The sequence below is a fragment of the Gouania willdenowi genome, chromosome 13 (genome assembly GCF_900634775.1).
Source record: "Gouania willdenowi chromosome 13, fGouWil2.1, whole genome shotgun sequence".
Taxonomy (NCBI): domain Eukaryota; kingdom Metazoa; phylum Chordata; class Actinopteri; order Blenniiformes; family Gobiesocidae; genus Gouania; species Gouania willdenowi.
In genome coordinates, this window is record NC_041056.1 from 11,966,249 (window position 1) to 11,989,150 (window position 22,902).

At 39.5% G+C, this 22,902-nt stretch overlaps 1 protein-coding gene across 1 annotated transcript; it reads left to right on the top strand.

Annotated features, from left to right (window-relative positions):
* The first annotated feature begins 1,997 nt into the window (after nucleotides 1–1,997).
* Nucleotides 1,998–20,993, top strand: samd4b (sterile alpha motif domain containing 4B). Its single transcript, XM_028464599.1, has 13 exons — nucleotides 1,998–2,318; nucleotides 7,312–7,752; nucleotides 7,875–8,345; nucleotides 8,853–9,095; nucleotides 9,174–9,283; nucleotides 9,601–9,687; nucleotides 9,965–10,235; nucleotides 10,445–10,530; nucleotides 10,778–10,893; nucleotides 11,098–11,290; nucleotides 11,490–11,616; nucleotides 17,506–17,589; nucleotides 18,096–20,993. The coding sequence occupies exons 2-13, from the start codon at nucleotides 7,557–7,559 to the stop codon at nucleotides 18,122–18,124; spliced, it is 2,013 nt and encodes a 670-aa protein (XP_028320400.1). The 5' UTR covers nucleotides 1,998–2,318; nucleotides 7,312–7,556; the 3' UTR covers nucleotides 18,125–20,993.
* Nucleotides 20,994–22,902: the final 1,909 nt, after the last annotated feature.

The following is a 22,902-nucleotide window of genomic DNA, read 5'->3' on the forward strand; positions in this document are numbered from 1 at the left end:
TTCCACTCTTAATCATAAGCATATGATCATTAACTAAATGACATAAAATATGTTAATATCACTAACATTTACAATCTTGAAGCTGTCTGTTCTTAAAGTAGGCCATATAGCAGCAGCATGATGATATCTCACACCTTATATGAGATAATATGATGATACTGCTGCTTTCTACTAATCATGGATTTATCTGATCTCGTTAGATCTCTGAAGCTAAGCAGGTCTGGGCCTGGTTAGCAGTTGGATAGGAGACCACTGAGAATTCCAGGTGCCACAGTGGGGGACAGTCACCCCAGCGGTATCTGCCATTGTGTTCTTGGGCAAAACACTTCACCCACTTTGCCTAGTAAATCAAAATCAGAATTGCTTTATTAATCCCAGGGGGAAATTGCTTACGTTAAAGCCACTAAAGAAAAACCACAAATAAAATAATAAAATGTTTAACAAAGACAAAAGAAAAAATAAACATTAAATAAGTGTATAATTAAGTAAAAGACTGTTAAAAAAATAAAGGTTAGATACACACACATTACAGTAGTAAAAAATAAAGTAAGATTAATAATAATAATAATAATACAAATATACAATTATGATACAGATATTTACAACAACAACAATATAGTGTGTGAGTGAGTGTTGGTGGTGGTCGGAGGGGCCGATGGCACACTATTGCAGCCTTGCTTCCGTCAGTTTGCCCCAGGGCAGCTTACCACTACTAAGTGTAGAGTGAAAGAATAATGCCGTAATTCTGTAAATCCAATGCATTATTATTATTATTATTATTATTATTATTATTATTATTATTATTATTATTATTAATAATATTATTATTATTATTCAAAACTGCAAAATCTGTAAAGCTCTAAGGCCTATGAGTCACACATCACATCAGTGGGTACATGCATTTTCTTCAGCATATGAAGCTGGTCCATAACAAACACTGCATTGTCTGTTTTACATCTTGGGTCCACTGTTTCCTTCTTCAAACAAAATTATAAAATTGTCACTGAGCAAAAATATTCATACTAAATGCAGCAGGTTTTTGATTTTACGAGAAATAAAATAAAATGATTTCTAAGTTGCCCCAGTCTTTTTTTTTTTGTGCTTCACTTGTCAAATATTTAAAAAAAAATAGCAACAGTTAACAGGTGAGTAACTTCAAAGAAAAACTGCAAAATAAAATCAAAATAACATTGCAAATCTTTTTTATTATGACATTATTAGATTGGTTCCCTTACTATGGAAGCCCATTTCTGCCAGTGGAAAAAAAAAAAGAAAACTAGGAAAAGTAATAATAATAATAATAATAATAATAATAATAATAATAATAATAATAATAATACAAAATTTTAAGTCATGATTATGTGACGCTATCTCTTAATTAGGACTTAGTGTCTTATGATTGTGACTTAGATTTTGTATTATTATTATTATTATTATTACTTTTCCTAGTTTTATTTTTACTAATAATTATTAAAAAATATTGAGTAATAATTATGTATTATGCAATATGTAGTATATCGTAATTATGACTTAGTATCTTATAACTATGACTTAGATTTTGTATTATTATTATTTTACTTTTCCTAGTTTTTTTTCTAATAATTTTTTTTTTAATTCTCAAGTCATAATTATCATTATTATTAGTTAGTATCTCATAAATATGACTTATGACTATGCATTTTTAACGTATTATTTTACTTTTGTTATTTTTTTTTTTTACTGGCGGAAATGGGGTCCCACACCTTACATTGAAAAAAAAAAAAACGTCTACACACTAGACACCATGGACAGAATATCAATGCATCACACGCCTAAAATACAGACACAATCATAGAAAGACACAAATAACCTTTTACGCTTTTCAAACTTTACTCAATAACACTACGTTGCAGACCATCATCATTTAAAACAATGAGATCAACTCATTGAACATGAATAGTCTGAGCGAATGGGCGGGACAACATGAGATTCACGTCTGCACGTATGACGCAATGCCTACGCTTTACGTCAACCCAAATCGAAATAGCTTTCCCCAGGCGTACACTCCTTATTTTTTTCAGTGCAATTAATACATTTTATTTAGAAATCCCTGTCGACAATGTGCCCGGAACCCAAAGAGATTGCGACCATACAGGAATATCGTTCAGGGTATAATGTGTGGGATTGAGAGATACGCTTCTTTCAGCTAAGCTAGCGCTTCTGCATCTGTTAGCAAAATTTGCTAACGCTGCTAGCACCTAGCTGTCTCTAGCCGGCCGTCGAGCGAGCTAGGTGTTAGCATTTAAGCCTAGCTCGCTAACCTCTGACAACTGATAAAGGTAAACAACGCACCTTCATTGTAACTTTTTTTGACTATATGTTACTTTAGAGTTGTTTTTACCTGTAGTTTGTGATCAAATATTAGTGTTTTGGCTGCTACTGCTAACAACACAGCCTGAAAAAGAGTGGGAAAAGCGGGCAGCAACAGCGTCAACGTAAAACAATACAAACCCCGAATCTTCTCACAGAGTAGGCCGAGCTAACTAATGCTAACCGAGCTATTCGGTCTAATGTTCGCCTGGTACGGTTGAATTAATCTATCAGTCATGTTAACAACAACCAATCTATTATTTGTTAGTGACAGTGGGCATCATCACACCAATGATTTAGCTTCAATATCTTTAATTCTACAGGTGACTGATTTAGCGCTAGAGGTAGAAGTTTAAAGGCTTTCCTACTCCTCCAGGGGTTTACCAACACTGTTTTCTTCTGAATGTGATGACTTGCAAAAAAGATAGACACTTTAACTAAACATTGCTAGTTTAAAATTCAGCAACAATAACCTTGTTTCGTTGTTTTTAGTTATATTAAATAGTTGTTTAACCTCTAATTCTCAAGGGAAACGACTTTGACACACCTTTATTGGATGACTTCAGCCAGGGGCATTAAGTTTAGTGCAGTTTTTTTGTGTACTGTATATGCAAAGTTATTTTTTTTTCTTATTTCCATTTAATTTTTTTATATGTGTATTTGTTTTTTGTACTTATTTTTGCACAGTTGTGTTCCGTCCTACTTTTAGCATTTACTATTATTTCTTTTGTAACTTGAGCTGCTGAGACCTGTGAATTTTCCCAGTGGTGATCAACAAATGATATTTATACGTCAGGGGCGATGTGAAACTAAATGATGGCACCACGACTAAAAAAGAACGTGTATAGCATCCCAGTGAAAGTTGTCAATGTGTATGGCATGAAGGCCGTTATTCTAGGAGACAGAAGGCGTGGGAGGTGGAGGTGGAAGCTATAAAGATGATGACATTTCCTTTTTTAAGTGACTAGGGTGGACATTTTTACAAATGAGTACATCCCAGAAACATCTAAGGTGCAACAGAGATGAGGTCAAAGGGTTATTTTAAGATTTTTTGGGCATGGGCAGATAAATCAGGGAGGACATTATAGTGTTACAGACATAGTGTTTCCTCTTGTCTGACAGTTCAGAGGATAAGAGGGCTACCACACAGAAGGTATATAGATGCTATGAAGTGTGATATTGTATATAAAAAAAAGGTGGGTGATGATAAATACAAATGAGGCATGCAAAAATAACAAATTTCGCTATAGTTAAGTTAACTATAAAGCTTAGAATAAATATAGATCAAGATACATTAACAAGAAAAAACAGTTGGATCAGTCATAATTTGATGTAATAAAAGATTAAATGTATAACCATATGAAGTAAAAACCATGTTTGAGAATTGTTCTTTAAAGAAACCCTGCTAAGGGGGTGGGGGGGTATGGATGGATATACACTTTCAGTCTAAGTATTCATTTTACTCAAATATGGTAGAGATTTTTCAAGATCCAATGCTGTTAACAGGAGAAACTAACTCTAATTTGGTGCAATATTAAACATACTCGTGTTTACATTAGTAGATAGATACGTCATGTATTCATTGTTTACTTTGTATATTCTGTTCAAGGTGACTCATCATCAGTCATCCATAATTCTTGAATAAAGATAGTGGAAGATAGTTACCTGTCTAATTAGAACTTAAGTCCACAGCACAGCATTACACATGGCTGAAAAGACGTATTAAATTATTTATTATTTAGAATTTTATTAATTGATAATGGGCCATTCAAAGGAAAATTGATTCAAATCAATTCATCTTTCTTTGTTTTGTTTTTTGAACTCAGCCCTAGTCTGTAGCACATTTATATGGTCAGGCTTAGTTAATAATAATAATAATAATAATAATAATAATAATAATAAAAAACATTTAAATTAGTAAAGGGTAATTGACTAAAACCACCCTATGTACATGCATTGTTCCATGTACAGCCCATTTGATGGTAAATGTCACACACCAGTAAAATATAAGCACAAACTTTCAAACCAACCAATGCTTTTATTTTCATTCCATTTAAAAGGAGCCCAAATAATTAGTTTAAAAATGTTAACACCAACATTTTTTTAATATATTCTCTAAAGAAGAGATAGAGCTTATTATTAAAAGGCTTGTTAAGTACATTTATGTTACTTTAGCCAGTAACAGGTAACTTTTTTTAAATTAAGATAGGAGGGTTTCTCTTTGTATTCAGTGATATTAAAAATGGATAATTTAGGAATCTATTAGTGACATAGCTAAAATGTGCTCAATCAGCTTTTTTGTGATTGACTTTGGATTTTTAAATAAGTTTTACAAATTGATGTCATCTTTAAGAAATGTGCTTTTTCCATTGGTAAAATAATTATAATGTAGACTTTGAGCTTGGAAGGTGTTTGTACTTAAATTAAATTCCTGCTTTATTAGTTAAATATACACAATGCCACGCCTCAGGTGTGACCAGTCACTTTGGAAGGTGTTTTATTTCTATAAATTTACATCCTTTTCTTCATTAAACAAACTGCTGCATAGCAACTTTCAAGGTGCATTGCACTCTTGTCTTGTATTTAGATACAAATAATCAGTTGGGTTCCTTTTTTCTTTATTCAAATTTTGACACTGTTGCTCCTGAGTCCTCCTGACCAACACGATTCGTGTAAAACTTTTCAAATGTCTCTAAGATTTCTTTTTGGAACCAGGAGATTTTATTCCTTGCCAAGTAATTGAATGCTCCATACTTACTACCATAAGATTGTTCATATACGTTTTACCTGCTCACATAGATTCCTCCTTCTATGTGGGCATCAATTATTTCAAAGGTTATCTGTCAGACAGCTGTTAAGGAAGATAGGGATTACAGTGATGCAGTGCATAAAAGCCTTGTAACACTATTAAAGATGCAATAACTCTTCTTAACATGTGAATCTCATTTGGATGCAAAACTTATATATATTTTTTAAATACAGAACTACTGAAGTTTTAACTTTGCAGAAGTTTAGAATAAATATAGATAAAGATGCAGAAAGGTATTTGTAACATTTACAACACAAACCAATTAGAACCGTCAAAATTTGATGTAATAAAAGTTTAAACGTAAAATGTCCCAAGGATTTATTTTTTAAGAAACCCTGCTAAGGAAAAAAAAAAGGACGTAAATATTAAAAACTTCAATGGTTTAATGCCCTTTTTTTTTTAGAAGTCTATATAGGCCCTATAAAATCTGTTTTTATTTTTCCCTAAATTCTGTGTTTTCCACTTTAATTTTTTAAAATTTCTTTTTTTTTAAAAAAATATTAATCTTTTTTTTCAGAAAATATTAGTTTTTAACTCCTGTGAGGAAGCAAAATAAATACTAATAAATAAAAAATCCCCCAATTAAACAAAAATGTATGTCAAAAGTAAAGTAAGACAATTTAAGGTAGATGCAAGTTGTAGTGACATGGATTATTCTGACTGCTCCTTTTTAATGATTTATATGTCATATAAAGATGTATGAAGCAGCTTTAATGTTACCGAAATTCCCCTCAGGGATCAATAGTTTACTGAATTTGATCAGATTTATTGTTTGGGTTTTGATCAACTTAATTTAAATTAAACTTCTTTAAATTATCCTGATGACATCATTCCAGACCGTAATGATTACACAAAAATAAATAGACACAAGGATACATCAGTTATTTCACCACTAGGGGCCGGAATATCTGACAGTATCAGAAGTTATCATTAACCTACGATGTTTCTGACTCTACAATCCCTGGCATCGATGGTCTCGTTCACAACAACAGAACAACTTCAGGGTTCTACACAAACTTTTCTAGTGGTGGCACTGGTCGCACAGATTGACAGTGACATGAGATATATTTGCAAAATGTTGTGTGTGTGTAACTCTCATTTGTAGTTTTACTGCCCCTCTCTCCCCGTCGTACAGGAAGCAGCTCTATGTTGCTGGCTCTCCTGAACCACCAGCCTCCTCCTCTCTCTCCTCAATTTGTGTTTTAGAATAATTGGTGATGGACCGCTTCATTTTAAAATAGCAAAAGCTTGTTTTTCTGAAGTTTGTCCGGCTTTGGTGTGGAATCGTGTATGCACTGCGCGTGTACGCTAAGCACGCCCCACATGCGCTCTGTTACTTTGCTCGGTACGCTCAGCGTGCTCTACCGCGCCCCCACGTCTGCTAGGCGTGCCCCCCATGCTCTCTTTTGCTACGCGTGCCTGGATGCCTCAGTGCGTAACTCTCTGTTTCCTTCTTTTAGATTTTCAAAATATGGTCACCCTGTGCACTCGCACAGATGTGACCAGATGAAATTTTCACTTGCACAGACTGAAGAAATACTCGCATATGCGACCAATGTGGTCGCAGTCTCGAGCCCTGAACATTTCGCACAGATCTCCTGTAGCTCTGATCAGATGTTGTTTAAACACTGTGAGCAGGTGAAGCTGACTCATGTTTTCACAGAGCGCCGCTGCGCTTGATGAGAAACTTACAAAGCTTTACAGACACAGCAAAATGAACTGGGCACTGGTGGCTCTGTATTTAGGAGTCAGTGATGATCAGCGTAGTTTTTTGGCAGTTTACATTAGGGATGTAACGATTAATCGTAAGGCAGTTAAAAATCGATTCATAGGTATCACGGTTGATATCGATTTTCTGAAAATTGAATCGCAGTACTTTTTTTACACAAGTGTAGGCGGCGGGCAGAGTCTGCTAATACTCTATAAAAATTGACCATATACCAAAACACTATTTGCATGCAAAGTGATTCAGTTGTGTTCAGTTGTGTTACCTAAATCTAACATAATTTAGACACACTTACACTGAATATATTTTTATATTTACAACATTCAACATTGTTTTGTGGATGTTTTATAGTTTGCAATTTTGCAAAAAATATAATTGAAATTACTAAAGTGAAAAAAAGGTTATTCTGTTTGTTTCTTCTCCACAGTTACCAAACAGTTCCATCCTCACGAAGTCCTTTCAAAATCCACCCAGCGTTCTTATCTGCTGTTACTCATGCACCTGAACCATGTGAGGGCCCCTCGGTACCATCTGAGGGGATCCCAGGACTGTTGAAAATAAAACCCCGCTGTGCGGGGCTGGACTCATCCTGTCTGTGTCAGAGAGAGCGGCCTTTACAGTAATCCTCTCAAAATCAACACATTCCCCTTCTCCTTGTAGAGGAGACACGCCATGATGTTCAGAGACCAGGTAGGTATCCTCACAGACTGGTTCAAAGGCTGGAATGAGTGTGAACAGACGGTGGCACTGTTATCCCTCCTGAAGAGGGTGTCACGCACCCAGGCTCGTTTTTTACACATCTGCCTCGAACACTGGCTGGCAGACTGCACTGAGATCCACATCCTTGAAGCAGAAGCCAACAATGCAGGTAGCCTAGAATGAATATGACTTTGACTGTTCTAATTATGTTTAAGCACTTTATGAAACTGGATTAATTTGTCAAAATCATTAAACTTGGGTGGTATTCTTTTGTTTGTTTTTTTTTTATAGCAATTGTCAGCCAGTGGCATCAGGAGCCAAAGGAAAAAGTGGTGTCTTTGCTGTTGTCACATCTGCCTCTGTTACAGCCACGTAACAGTGAGGCCAAGTGTGAGTACATGAAGCTGCTGCAGAAGGTGCTGAGTCACACAATTGAGAGTAGCCTGTTTGTGGAAGAGAGCAGACAACTCCTGTCGTACGCACTTATACACCCTGCCACAACATTGGATGATCGTACCTCACTAGCTATGTGGCTAAACCACTTGGAGGAACACCTTTCCAGCGGCTATGCACCCCGGGCTCCTTCTAGCCCCTACCACCCACGCCAAGGGTCTGACGAATGGCCCAGTTCTGCTGAGGCTCTTGACCCTGGCAATGCTTGGCAGGACAAATCCCCTTCCTCTACTACTTCTCCAGCAGGTCAAAATGGACACTTGCCCTTTCCAGGAGGGATGTCATCACCTATTAACAGCAATAACACAGGTATTATGTAGCGCTTACCCTAACAAACATTTATCTTACCTAGGCCTGGACAATATATTGAGATTCAAGATATATCAAGTTTTCTATTTTGGTGATATCGAAAATTACAATATTGATTATAACAATATGTTTTTATTTTATAGCTTATTTTGTATCAAAATACTTGTTTTATGAGTCGCTGCTTTTGCTTTTTCTCATAACAGCAGGGAAAGCTGCTATTAGATGGATTACTGAGTGCGTCCGAACACAGACCTTCCACTAAAGAAGTCACACTACAGAAGTCACTCACACATAGGGCTAGACGATATGAACCAAATCTCATATCTCTATATTTTTTGTCAAAATGTCATTATACGATATAAATTTCAATATTTTAACCTAAATAAAGTCTTACCAGAAATACAATTCTGGATTAAGTTACTACATTTTGTAGGTTCATAGATCCTGTTCATGTATGTAATTTAGTTATTCATTATTGATGATTGTACTTTGTGTTTTATTTACCAGGTCTTGGTGGGCAGATGCAGCCCAGTCCTTTAAAGAAACCCATGTCCATTATTGCGTCAAGTACCCAGGCTTGTGTTACAGATTGGGGCAGTCAGGATGAAACATTGGGTCGACAGAACTTCATGCCAACAGATCACGCCCCCCTTTCCCCCCAGAGTAGTGTGGCTTCCTCCGGCAGTGAACAGACTGAGGACCAGGGCTCCACCCGCAACACCTTCCAGGAGGATGGGAGTGGCATGAAAGGTTAAAATTCACCATTGGACCAAAGCAAAGGCATTTGTGCACCACACATCGTAAAACAAAGTTGTTTCCCTCTTCTAGATGTTCCTGCTTGGCTAAAGAGTCTCCGGCTTCATAAATATGCTTCACTTTTCTCCCAGATGACATACGAGGAGATGATGATTCTTACAGAGCAGCATCTGGAGTCACAGGTTTTTAAGCTTTCTTTCCCTTTGCAGCGGGGCCACACTTTGATTATTGTGTTGTCCTTATTATTCGAGAACTTTACTATTCTCAAACTTGATGATACATCAAATTTCAATGAGCCATGAAATTAAACAACGCTCCCTATAGTTACAATCCAGCCAGTCACTGATACAAATTCTGCGATTTTTGCCCCCCAGCACTTGGCTTTTATAAAACAGATGGTGATTACATTTGTTATTTGTGACTGTATGAATTGCCTTCTGTTGCCACAAGTAATGACTCGTGATTCTCATGCCACCGTTACCTTCTTTTTTTTTTAAAGAACGTTACTAAAGGAGCTCGACATAAAATCGCCTTGAGTATTCAGAAGCTGCGGGAGAGGCAGAGTGTTCTCAGGTCTTTGGAAAAGGTAATTGATAATTCACATAATTCATTTATTTTGAAAGAAAACAGATGATGTAGTTTTGTTTTGATTGATTTCTCTGTTTTCTGATCGAAAATACACTTCCAGCTTGTGTTCAGTGATGATCATGATGCAATTAGGCATATTGCATAGTAAAAGGCTTGATCAAATGTTTGTTTGACTAAAAAAAATTTTTCTCAATTTCTGCTCGCATTATTACACTGTATTCAACTGCATGGTGCACATGGGTGATACTGAAAATGTGATTTCCTTTTACACTCAGGATATATTGGAAGGAGGAAACTTGCGTAACGCCCTTCAGGAGTTGCAGCAGATCATCATCACACCCATCAAGGTCCACAGTCCTCCCATCGTAGCCCATTCTGCTTCCAACACTGTGACGTCTGCATCGGAAGGCACAAAAAACTCTGATAAGGATCCTGTCTCAGAGGGCTTCCAGTCCCACAATTCTTCTCCCTGCGATGGAGATTCATCAGTCACACCGATATCGGATGGCGACATTCCTGGACAGTTCACTCGTGTCATGGGTAAAGGTAAGAAGAAAATAAAGAACTTTTTGATGTAGCCCGTATTGTGGATTTAAATTCATATGGTTACATAAATGGACCTAGTCATTTTTTTTTTTTAGTACGGCTACATTTTAGTCAGTGTTCAACTGAAGATTGATGTTTTCCGTTTCCTTTATCATAATTTCACCTTTAAGTCAGCTCCTTAATGTTAAACCCTGACTTGTTTGTTTCAGTGTGTACCCAACTGCTGGTGTCAAGGCCAGATGAGGAAAATATCAGTTGCTACCTTCAGCTAATTGAGAAATGTCTCACGCATGAGGTGAGAGAGTACATGGAGCTGGCCAATAATACCAATTCAATGCACCGAATTATAGTCTTTCAGTGTTAAAACTTTGTCGTAAATTATGTACTTTTGTAGTGACTGTTTTTATTATTTCATATGCTGTGATCTGAAGTTTGAAACTGGCTGTTGGCTTGAAAAAAAATGTCAGAATGGGAAAGTATTCTCAAAAACTGATTGCTCGCTGAAAAATCTACCCCCTGTGCTCTCTTGATCTGTCCCTCAGGCTTTTACGGAGACTCACAAAAAACGGCTGGTCTCCTGGAAGCAGCAGGTTCTCAAATTGCTCCGTCTGTTCCCTCGGAAAGCTATGCTGGACATGCCTGTGTACCGACAGAAAGGGTGAGACTGCTGCTTTACTATTCTTCTCTTTGATCTTACTGTTTATCAACCACGGCTGTAGCTCTCTCTGTACTCACCCCTCCATTTTTAAAACAGTGCTTTTCTCTTTATTAACATTATGTCAAATATATTTAGCAGGTAATCATAAACATCTTTAATGCGTGTTGATCTCTTACTTTTTTTTTGTTTTTTTCTTATCTGCAGATGGACTTATGGGTCCAACTCCCTCCCCACAGCCGGCTCTGTGAGTGGAGGTGTAGGGCGACGGGCCCAAAGGCCGTTCCAGTTGACGCCTCGAGTTCCTCCGTCTGGACGCATGTGTCTACCTGGAGGGATCGGGGCAGTGTCTCCACGCCACACACTCACTAATCCAGCGCTGGCAGGGCAGGGTAGACAAGTGAGTGTCTATGTAATAGTCCATTATTCTTCCTTTGAGGCTCGATTTACATTCACAAAAAAAAGAAATAATAGTTAGTGGAGTTTTTGCCTGATTAATTCAATTGACCTCAATTCAGGTGAGAGATTTATTGAGGAACTTGCTGGTGCTTACGGACGAGTGATGTTTGTTTAACAAGAACTCGTGCTTTCCTCAACAGAACTTGTGGTTTGCCAACCCCGGGGGTAGTAACAGCATGCCGAGTCAGAGTCGCAGCTCTGTCCAGCGAACCCACTCCCTCCCAGTTCACACCTCCCCACAAACCATGCTCATGTTTCAGCAGCAAGGTATCAACATCAGTTATCTACAATCATTTACCCACACACAAATGCTAGTCTTTCTGTGTCACTTTTCAGTGTTTATATTTCCCCCCTCCCACTTTAATCTTGCATTACCTTCCAGTTCCAATAGATGTAATAAAAAAATGAACTATAATTACAAAATAGTAAGAGTAATATAAATGTATTGTGAGGGACAGATTGAACTCTGAGTCTAAAGTCAATCTATGCAACTTTAGATATAAAGTAGATATGGTTCTGTTTCAAAATATTTTGTGGGATGCACTCCCATCTGCAGCCCTCAGAAGAATTTTTCTAAATCTGCCAAATTTGATTGGCTGGTAAAACGTGTCCGTCCGCCAGGGACACTCTCACCTCCTATGAGAGGAGGAGGCAGAAGGGCACATCTCATTCAAACACCTCTTCTCACTCTCAAGCATATTTCACGTCTTCTACCAGCTTAACTGTCCACAAACAGATTTTCTTCTAGCCTCCGTTGATGGGCGCTGATAGAACGGATGCACTTGCTTTGTGGACCACACCAGGTCAAGAAAAAACCAGCGCTTACCTTTCCTCCGCTTGGTCGGCGCTGTCCCCATTCGACACCACTTTACGGTCTCAAGCCTCCGGGCGCTGGCACACCAGCCGACAGCTCGACTCCAACACTGCTCCCGACATTCCTGACGGTCCGGCACACGTTGGCCCACCTCGCGGGCGCTCACACTCCAGTGGACTGCCCAGATCCACGCTTCCATGGCACGCTGACCATGACACCATGGTCCAGAACTTCCAGACGCCAGCACACCAGCTGTCATTTCGAGCCCATCGCTGCCCTTGGAGCCTCCGGTGGTCCTGTGCATTTTAGTCCCCCTCACGGACGTTCACACTCCAGTGGACGCCCGGTCTCCACACTCGACGCCACACCACGGTATTCGAGCTTCCAGAAGCCAACACACCAGCTGTCGTCTCAAGCCCAAAGCTGTCCTTGACGCCCTTCGGCTCTCTGGCGCACGTTGGCCCGCATCCCACGTAGTAGCATTAAGCTATCCACTTGTTCTCCCTGCCTGTATCAGCGCAGAAATGGAGTCGTTAACGATGTGTGTCTTCGTGCCCAGCGCTGCGCGGTCCAGGCCATGGGGGAAGTGAGGGGCAGTATGGTTCTCCAGGAGCAAGCGCGTTGGCTTGACCTCGCGAAGCTTTCTGAAGCAGAAAGGAGTGACATCCTGAATGTGCCCATAGTCCCGGAGGAAATTTTTGGCTCTGCGCTGGCCTCCATGCAGCGGCGTTGTGAGGCTAAAAACAGGGACAATGAGGCTCTCCGCCGCTGTCTTCCCCGGAAACCCCAGGGCCCGCAGTTTAGGAAGCTGAGACTTACACCGGCATAGCCTGTTCAGCGCACACAGGCAAGGAAGAAGAAGAGGATGGCCTCTTCCCCTCTGGTGAAGAGGTTCTGCTGTTGCCCCCCCCCCCCCCTTCATGCCCACAAGCACGCACACACACACCTGCTGTCGAGAGACCTCTGCCACCTCCGCGTTGGGGGTGGTGGGACCCCCGTCATCACGCTGTCTGAGAGCACCGAGAGTGGGCGCAACCACTCCGCGGATGGGTCCTCTCATGGTGTGCAGCTGCCACCGAGAGAGGGCGCCACTGTTCCACAGATGGGGCCTTGCGCTGTTTCAACTTGGCATATCTGTTCAGTTCAGATTATGTCTTTGATTACTCGGGTTGATGGCTTCGGCCATCTTTGTGATCCGCCATAGACGCCTCGACATGAGGGAATTCCAGCTGTGGCTGGGCTGAGTCCTGTACGTCATTGCGCATGAAGAGCGTTGGTTGCGCCACGTTGGCGGGCCTTGGGTTTCCTGATGCACGGTATACCTGTGGGGTCCGTTACATCTAGGAAAGTGGTCTCCACAGATGCCAGCCTGGCAGGCTAAGACCTCTGGCGCTCTCACATAAATTTTTTGGAGCTCGCAGCGGTGTTCCTCTCGCTGAAGCGCTTCTTTCAGTCTCTCATGGGACATCATGTCCTGGTGAGGACGAACAATACCACAACCGTGGCGTACGTCATACGCTGGGGCAAGTTGTGCTCTCTTCGGTTGCATATGCTGGCACGCAAACTGATCCTTTGGAGCTGTGGTCGTCTCTTCTCACTCAGGGCGAAGCACGTTCCGGGGGTCCTGAACACGGGCGCAAACCTGTTGTCCAGGGGGGCGCCGGTATACCGGGAATGGATGTTACACCCGGAGGTGCTGCAACAGTTGTGGGCCCATTACGACCTGTTAGCCACGGGGAATACGCCAAGTGTTTTTATTCCCCTGTGCAGCACGGATGCTCCCCTCTGCGTAGACGCACTCTGTCCAGAGTGGGGAGCATGGCCATGCTCTGATCCTGGTGGCTCCACATAGCTCCCCGTGCACTGTCTGGCAGAGATTTACCAGTTGCTATGTGCTCGTTCCTGGCAGCTTTCGCTGAGCAGGGACCTGCTGTCGCAGGCAGGGGACTCGGTTTTCCACCTGCATCCAGATCACCTGGTGCTGTGAGCTTGGCCCCTGAGTGGCACAATCTGTCAGAGTGTGGGTGCTCGAGCCCCCTCCACTAGGTCTCCTATGTCCCCTTTCAGTGCCCGGTGGGAGTGATATTGTCATTCTTGCAGAACCTAATTGACAATCGGAAAGCTTTTTCCACTGTGAAAGTGTATTTAGCAGCGATCGCCGCCTGTCATGTAGGCTTTAGGGAAAAACCGGCAAGCCAGCACACACTGATCTGCTGGATTATGAAGGGAGCTCGCAGGCTCCTCCCTGTGTCCAGACCACTGGTACCACCGTGGGATCTGGCTGTGGTTCTGGAGGGACTTAAGCATCCTCCGTTTGAACCGCTGAAAGAGAGACGGGCCTGAAGTTTGCCACTCTGAAGGCTATTTTGTTACTCGCTCTGGCGTCAGCTAAGCGGGTCAGTGACATCCATGCGCTCTTGGTCATGCGCACAGCTCTTCCCGGGCGATGTGGTGATGATTTTGAAGCCCAACTCGGCCTTTGTGCCAAAGGTGGTGGGCTGATGTTCTCCCATTGACCTGTTGGCTTTTTCTGCCTCACAAGGTGAGCAGCGGCTTCATGTGCTGTGTTCCAGTTCGTTTGGTACGCACTTACATGGACATGAAAAGGAGCCTCAGGAGAAGCAATCAGCTGTTCGTCTCCTGGGCTAATCCCCGTAAGGGGAAGCCTGTTATTAAGCAATGCCTGTCACACTGAGTTGTGAGGGCTATTGCTTTGGCTTATACAAGTCAGGGTTTGCGGCCGCCTGAGGTTTTGCGTGCACACTCGACTCGGGGTTTTGCCACATCCTGGGCTTTGTTCAGTGGAGTGTCTGTCCAGGACATCTGTGCGACGGCAAGTTGGACCTTGCCTCTCACGTTTGTCGGCTTTTACCTACTGGACGCCTCCGCTCCATGCGTAGCACTGGCGGTTTTACTGTTCTAATGTGTACAGATCTCTGCCCTGCGGGCTGGTCTTTGCTCGATAAGCATGTCTGCAATACGGGAGCTACCACATCCCATGGTGAGACATCTCACGAAATATTATGAAATAGAACTTTAGGTTATCTACATAACTCTGGTTCTATGAGTAATTTGAGTGAGATGTCTCACCAGACAACCCTTTGTGCTTGGGCGAGTGAGGAGAGGTGCTTATTTTGAATTAGGTGTGCTTGTCCGCTGCCTCCTCTTATAAAAGGTGGGAGTGTCCCTGGCGGACTTACATGTTTCACTAGCCAATCAGGATTACCAGATTGAGAAAAATGCTTCTGAAGGTTGCAGATGGGAATGCATCCCATAGTGAGACATCTCACTCATAGTACTCAGAGAACCGGGGTTAAATAACCTAAAGATAAGTTGGGTGCTAGAATAGAGTGCTGCACCCCTCTGTGCCAAGGACAAAATAACAAGACAGCTTAGTGGTGTGTTGCTGTAAACAGTCTGTAGCCTTGTACAATAAATATAACCTTTTGGGTACACTCTCTAATATGCCATATGCCTCTCTAGGCTTTGTAAATATATCAACAATAGGTTTCATGTTTGAACTGAGCCAGCATGGAATAACTTCTTACACAGTATTATCCAAAAGGCAAATTTTTTACCTGAGTTTAGCTGCTTCTTGGCCCTTCTCTACATGTATAATCTGGAACTAGTGTATACTTTTTAAATCTGAGTAAAGCCACAGACATGTTCATGTAGAGCAGAGCTGTCAAATTGACTTTAGTTCAACGGCCAAATATGGTCCAGTTTGTGTATTTGGAGGGACAGACATATCTACAACTGAATTGGTTGGTAATTTACTCAATGATTCATGTTTTCTCAATAATCTTTTTCCTGTGGGCTGAATTAGATTATCTAAAGGGCCGGATTTGGACCTCGGTCCTAGAATTTGACACACGATAAAGTTATACATGTATAACATTACTGGACCTTCGACCATAGTTTAATACTCAAAAAACAACATAACAATTGAATCGCATTCTGATTGATGCTTCATGCATCATTCTGATATTCTCCTTCTTTGTTTTCAGCCTGATATAAGCCATCTCAGCATCAGTGTCTGAGAGCTAAGTGTATACATCACTTAAGGGCCAGACTGAAATGATACCTTGGAATGCATCATTTCATCTTTAAAGAGTAACTAAGCCCTGAGGTTTTAGCTGACGTGAGTCTAGGCTAAAAATTCGCAAAATGCCTTGATTATGGGCAGGGCTCTTGGAGCAGACATGCCCAGTCTATATATTACAAAATCTCTAAAGAACAATCTATGCTATGCTAACTAGCTACTCAATACTCACTTTACCTCTCTTCACAATTCTCTCAATCCAACCTACTCGCTACAGATTGCAGAGTTGACACGTGCTAGTTTTTATTGAAGGGGTGTGGCCATCATTGGTGGTTCATGATGTAAGAACTTGAAGCCACCAAAATGTCATCAGCCTCTATCTCAGCCAATTACAAATTTTATTGTAATAGCTGGGTTTCAACTCGTAGAGTAGTTGGCAGTCACAGTTAAATTTTTTTGGTCGGTATTTAATTGCATAACTATGTTAGTAAGTAATGTTTATTTATATAGCACCTTTCACAGACAGAGGTCACAAAGTGTTTTTGCATATCAGCTCATTCACACTCACATTCACTCACCAATGGGACAGAGCTGCCATGCAAGGCGCTAGTCAACCACTGGGAGCAATTTGGGGTTCAGTGACTTGCTCAAGGACACTTCAACACATAGCTCAAACCCCCAAACTCTCGATCAGAGGACGACCCCTCTACCACCTGATATATGATGTGACCCTATGAATAACCAATTAAAAATAAATTGCAGTATTACTTACAAAATAATATTCTGCCATTTTGCTTAATGTGTAAGGATATGTGTATTTGTTATTGAATTATTTTGTGGTTGGGTACGCCCCTAACAGATATCAGCGTTAAAACATAGCTACAAGCATTTACTACAGCTTACAAAATATGACGTTTCATTTGTTTCATTACTTTTTAAGTTAAATATAAATTGTTATTGTTTATTGTTGAACTTTGGGAATTTTTTTTGTTTTACCTCAATTTGGCATGTTTTTTTTTTTTTTTTTTTTATTCAAGCAATGTTGTTTATTATTCTTTTATTTAAGTAAGTTCAATCTTAAGTCATCTGAAAATATTTTGTTAGCTTTGATTTTTGTGTCACAAATCTGATAGTTATGGACTACTAAAACTTTAAACCGTGTGATTTCTTGTATAATTAATGTTTAAAAATATTTATTAATTGATTACTAAAAGAATTTTTTACTGCAGCCCGTCTACATAGAAAGAATCATTATTTATTTCCAATGGAATGATAGTTTGTTTTAATTGCATTTCCTCAGAATGCCAAGTTCCAGGTGCAGACCTGGAAATCAACCCCACCCTGGAGTCACTGTGCCTCAGTATGACAGAGCATGCCTTAGGGGGTGAGTTTTCTTTTTCTTTCAGCTCCGGATTGAAAAACGATTGCACCTAATGTAAATTATATAACATTTTGGGTTTTTCTTTCTTTCTTTCTTTCTTTCTTTCTTTCTTTCTTTCTTTCTTTCTTTCTTTCTTTCTTTCTTTCTTTCTTTCTTTCTTTCTTTCTTTCTTGCTTTCTTGCTTTCTTGCTTTCTTTGCAATGCTCAATTATATGCACAGACCTCTTTTCCCCTAAAAAACTGTCACAGCTGCAAATGTCAAAGCACTGATATGTGAAATTTGAAAAAGTATGATGTAAATGTAATGTATATAATGTTTAATAGAGAGAATATTAAGTTAAACCTAAAATTGCAATTGTGTACACCTGACAAGGCGATTACAAAGTGTTTTTGTTTTCATTAAAAAAAGAAAGAATACCAGTAAAGTATTAGTAAACAGTAAAGTGTGATAATAATGTTGCTGCCATGCATTTCTTAAATGGCCTAAAACACGTTATCCATCTCCCCAGATGGAACGGACCGGACATCAACAATATGAAAGGAAATGATGGAAATGACTTCAGTGGAGGCCCTTTTATTTCCTCGTCATCCAGCACAAAGATATGGGAATGCTTCAGAAAAAAAACCAGGCAAAGCAGTCACTACAAAAAGACAGAAAACTGTATATGTTCTCTAATATTTTTGTACTTTATTATATACAACTAAGTTTATTAAAAATGGAATACAGATGAATATTATATTGCAGAGGAGAAAGTGTAACTTGGCAGACTGTTTATTGTCACTTGCAAGGACTGGCTTGATGTGCAGAGGCTCAGAATAACAGTAGACTGGTGCTGTCTTAAAAAGGTTCTAGGTAACTTTTTCATTTCGGCTTTGAAACAAGGCTTTCTATCCAAAACACAAGCAGTGTAGATCAAGAAGATTTTTTCAGCCAAAGGTTAAGGCACTTTTGATAAATTATCTTTATTGTTTGGCGCTCAGTTGTAATTGGTCCAGGAAGCACTCAAAGTTATGTTTGGCAGGTGTCAACATAAAGACACCTGAACACATCCCAGTCACTTTAGTAGTTAAGCAGCCGCTGTTCATGCTAGTTGGCAATTGGACAGTCTTTTTCTGCTCCTCTCGTCCTCCTCAGAGAGCCAGTTATTCTCCAGAGGAAAGGACTAAAGCGGTAGAGGAAAAAGCTTGCAGGTCAATCGCTGGTGTATTTTTTTTTTTTTGACTTGTTCTTTTCCTTAAACATTAAGTGAAATCAGTTGTGGCTGTTCTCCTTGAACCATCTACAAAAGCCAAAGAAAAGGGTTATGCGCTTGTTAATTAAAAAAAAAAGAAAAGAAGATTTGTCTTGTGAAACGAGCAGCAGTTTGACGAAGTGCAGTTTTTTGTCCTGTTATGTTTTTTTTTTTTTTTTTTTTTTTTTAAAAAGTGTGCAGCAACAACAACAACAAAAAAATGATGATGAATCTCATTTTGCGTTGAAGAAGGACCCAGAGGGATGAGGGACGGTCTGGTGAGGGTTGTACTTGTATGTGAGAGCAGATTGAATTTAGGAATGGACAAAAGCAAAGAGAAGCAAATGGTTTTCAACTTGCACTCTAAATGCTGGGGTGGGAAAAACTAAATGGGATACCATGTCGACTCTCTGGCCTCAGTGTGATTGGCAGTGGGAAACGAAGCCTGAGCTTGTCAGATTAAAGCTCTGGAGCGCAGCAGCTCATCCTTACTGAGCGCTCCTTCCTCAAACGGCCAAAGTGACGATTTGATGAATCATACTTTTCAAAGGTGCTCGGCAAAATGTCCACAATTTTTCGTATGTGTCACGGTGTGTTTCAAATCTCAGAACTTCTAACCTTATCACATGGTATCAGTGTTGAATTGAAATAACAGCATCTTGTCTTTGAATGTGACAGAGCTGAAGGTGCATGTATGTGTAATATGGTCTAAACTTTTTTGGTTGCATCATAAAGGCAGGGATAACCATTCACATGTTTTGAGCATAGCCATAGGAGTTCTTCTGTGGAGTTAAAGATGGTTATTTACAGATATCTTTTTTTTCTCTTCCAATTGTATTTTTTACTCTCCCTTTATGGATAACTTATGCTTATTTTCTATAACCGCATGTTTTTGCCACACTAATACAGCACTGTTGTAGATAGAGGACGGATGGAAATTGATGGTGCCGTTTCACCAACAACTTCAAAAGCAGAAATTTTTGCAAATACTGTTGTATGTTTATATCGCCTAAATGTCACTGTTTACATCTCTCTGGGGGTAATGCCCAATTCATGTTATTTGATGTCATGAATAATCCATTGTCTCACCATGTAAAACATTAAAGAGCTGAAGCCCTCTCCAACGAGCTGGCTGGGCAGAGAGACTAAAAAACAGAAGTCGTTCTACCTTCTCATTCGTGGACTCCATTGCGAGTCCGTTGACTTTATGTAATCAGCACGAGGCACGAAAACACCTGACGAGAGCGGCGCTTCTCTGGCCTCAGGATTTAAAACCGATAGCTGCCGTGACGTCTCCTGGCAAACTGTTCATGTGGTGCCTGTAAAACACCCAGCTCCAAACATCATTGTAATGTGTGCTTTTTTAGTGATGATCTCAAGAAGTTTTCTAGTCATGGATTTCCTCAGAGCAGGCTCTTGGATAGATCTGACTTCACAGAAAACATCACGCATGCACACAGTGGACTTTTCACTGAGCTTTTACCAATGAGTCTGAAACACTCATCCGTTTTGATTTTTAACTATTCTGTGTAACAGCTGCGTTACAGTTGGCTCAGATTTGTCCTCATCGCAGCCTCTGTTGCTTTTTTAACAGCTGTACTTATCACTGTGGCTTGTCAAAAGGGGGGCAATTCATTAACAAGTGCACGATGACCAGGAACGCAGCAGAGGATGATGATGCTTATGTGAGCCACCAAATGATGCGAGAGTAATGAGTAAACGACTAAAACACTAAGAACAGGCCAAGGAATATGTTTACTCCCATGTTTACATTCCAATGATGAAATGAGTTGGGGAAATGCACTTCATGAGTTTTGCCTGGTGATTTTTATTTTTATTTTTCTTACATGCCAAGCATCCATGAGGAGGTACAGCGCCTGTGTCTCGTGGAGACCTCTTTTATGTGGTCCTGAGACCATATAAGTGTCCCTGCCAGGCTTAGTAAAAGGAAATACTGCAGCCAACTGTATAGGCTGCACTGCATAGATTTTGCCATGTACAATTTATATTTAATTCTATTAATGCCCCTTAAGACATTTTCTAATATTTTAATAAGTAATTTTTCATCACATGCTTAAACTCTACTTTTTTACTGTCACTCGGTTGAGTGAATGGTCTGAAGTGCGACATCCGTCAGATCACTGACAGTCCAAATAAAGAGGTTCAGTTCTTTTGCATTTGTGTGTGGCTTGTGTTTGTGTTGTTTTTGTGGTGCATAATACGCATGTCTAAGCAGCTGAAGTTTTTTTTTTTTTTTTTTTTTTTTTTTTTTTTTGGGGGGGGGGGGGTTGGGGTGGGAATTTACAGATGACTAACCAGTTCTTGCAATCAAAAATTAGGTCACATGTACAATTTAGCACATGTATCTATCTAGCGAATAAATCTGTTTTGTACAAAGAAGACGTACTTTTCAAACCTTTGAAGTCAAGCATTGTTTTTACTTAGTTTGTATTCTGACCTTTTTTGGGGAAATCTATGTGTTTTCCACAGTTAAATAAAACATGTATTCATGTTGATTGGGATCTAAATTGTGCACAGACTGGAATGTGAAAGTGCTATTGTTGTGAACTGGCCTGTCGTCCCTGATTAAAGTAAACCAGGAAACGCTTGGAGAGATTGTCTCTACAGCAGGGGTGTCAAACTTATTTTAGTTCAGGGGCCAAATACAGAGTGGTTTGATTTTAAGGGGGAAAATTAGTAATTTCAACATTATCGTGCCCTAGTTTGCACTTCTGCACATACATGAAATACAAAATATGTAAGAAACCAACCATATCCAAGCATTAAGTAACAGATAGCAGCCCCAACAGAATATTCACTTTACATTTCCTACATTTTATGACTAATTTCTATTTAATTAAGAGAAATATTGTCATAATTTGAGAAAAATTGAAGGTTTTTGTAAGAATTTTGAGTTTTTCAATTATTTAACTTTAAAAATGACTGCAATCGTGCGATATAAGCACCAGGAATACTGTGAGCAACTGCAAATATTGAATTTCATTTACTCAAGTATTCATGTTTTCTCGGTCATTTTTACTTTGTCCTGCGGGCCGAAATGGACTCTCCGAAGGGCTGAATTTGACCCCTGGACCATGACTTTGACACATGCTCTAGAGTAACTAATTGTATATTACGAATATGAAAGATAAATTAGTATCAAATACTTTGAAAATGTCCCATCTAAACCTTAATATTGTTGAAAATACTAAATCTGGCAATATGCCCATTTACTAAATTATTACTTTGCTTAGCTGGTATTAGCTCCTGTGTTTCATTTATATGCAAAAGTAGAAAATAGTACTTTGGTGTCTGGAATCAGTAGAGCTGGGTGAATGTATTATTTACCTTAATGGAATAAGCAATCACTGTTGAATATATTCTCTACTCAAGGGGCTAGTTTATAATACATTATGTGCACAATGCTGTCCCAATGACTCAGTGACTGAGCAAAAAATTCAAAGTCAAAGCAGTGAGTGGCACTTTTATTGTTCTCCTTTGGGAGTAATTGGTCTTGCAGTGAGAAAGTTAACTTCATATACAGTTATACAGTACATAAGAAATTTCTCAGTGCTAGATATTGAATGCAATGATTCACAAGATAATTTTAAGCATATTAGATTTGAATTATCTTTACACCTGGTGACTGCATACCCAAATTGATTAAAAACTACACGATTGTTACACTTTTTTTATGGAGAATATACATTGTAAGCAAGAGCACTTGGCAAACACTGAAATAAAATGTAAAATCTATATTTTAATAAACTGCACAGGTTTACAAATGAACAGAACAGAACAATATAAACAATGTGACAAAGATTAGAGTCAAGGAAAGCATCATGGATACAGTAAATTAGGATTTATGCAGGTATCACAGTACATTATTTTGAAAATACATGGAATAAATAATGCACAAATAGTTGTTTTACATTTTTCGTTATTCATCATGTTAAAGTGGTCATAATAGTTACATTCTAATAAGAAAGAGTTGTGGGGGACTTTGAGAACTTGGTTTTATGAATATGAAATCTGACAATTGTGATGAGATTTATTATAAAAGATAAAGATTTATTCTTAATTT

Bases quoted from the DNA above. Each gene is read 5' to 3' on its own strand.
- samd4b (XM_028464599.1), top strand. From the start codon at position 7,557: ATGATGTTCAGAGACCAGGTAGGTATCCTCACAGACTGGTTCAAAGGC. The intron at 9,096-9,173 runs GTTAAAATTCAC...TCCCTCTTCTAG, and splicing joins GGATGGGAGTGGCATGAAAG to ATGTTCCTGCTTGGCTAAAG. The intron at 9,284-9,600 runs GTTTTTAAGCTT...TTTTTTTTAAAG, and splicing joins AGCAGCATCTGGAGTCACAG to AACGTTACTAAAGGAGCTCG.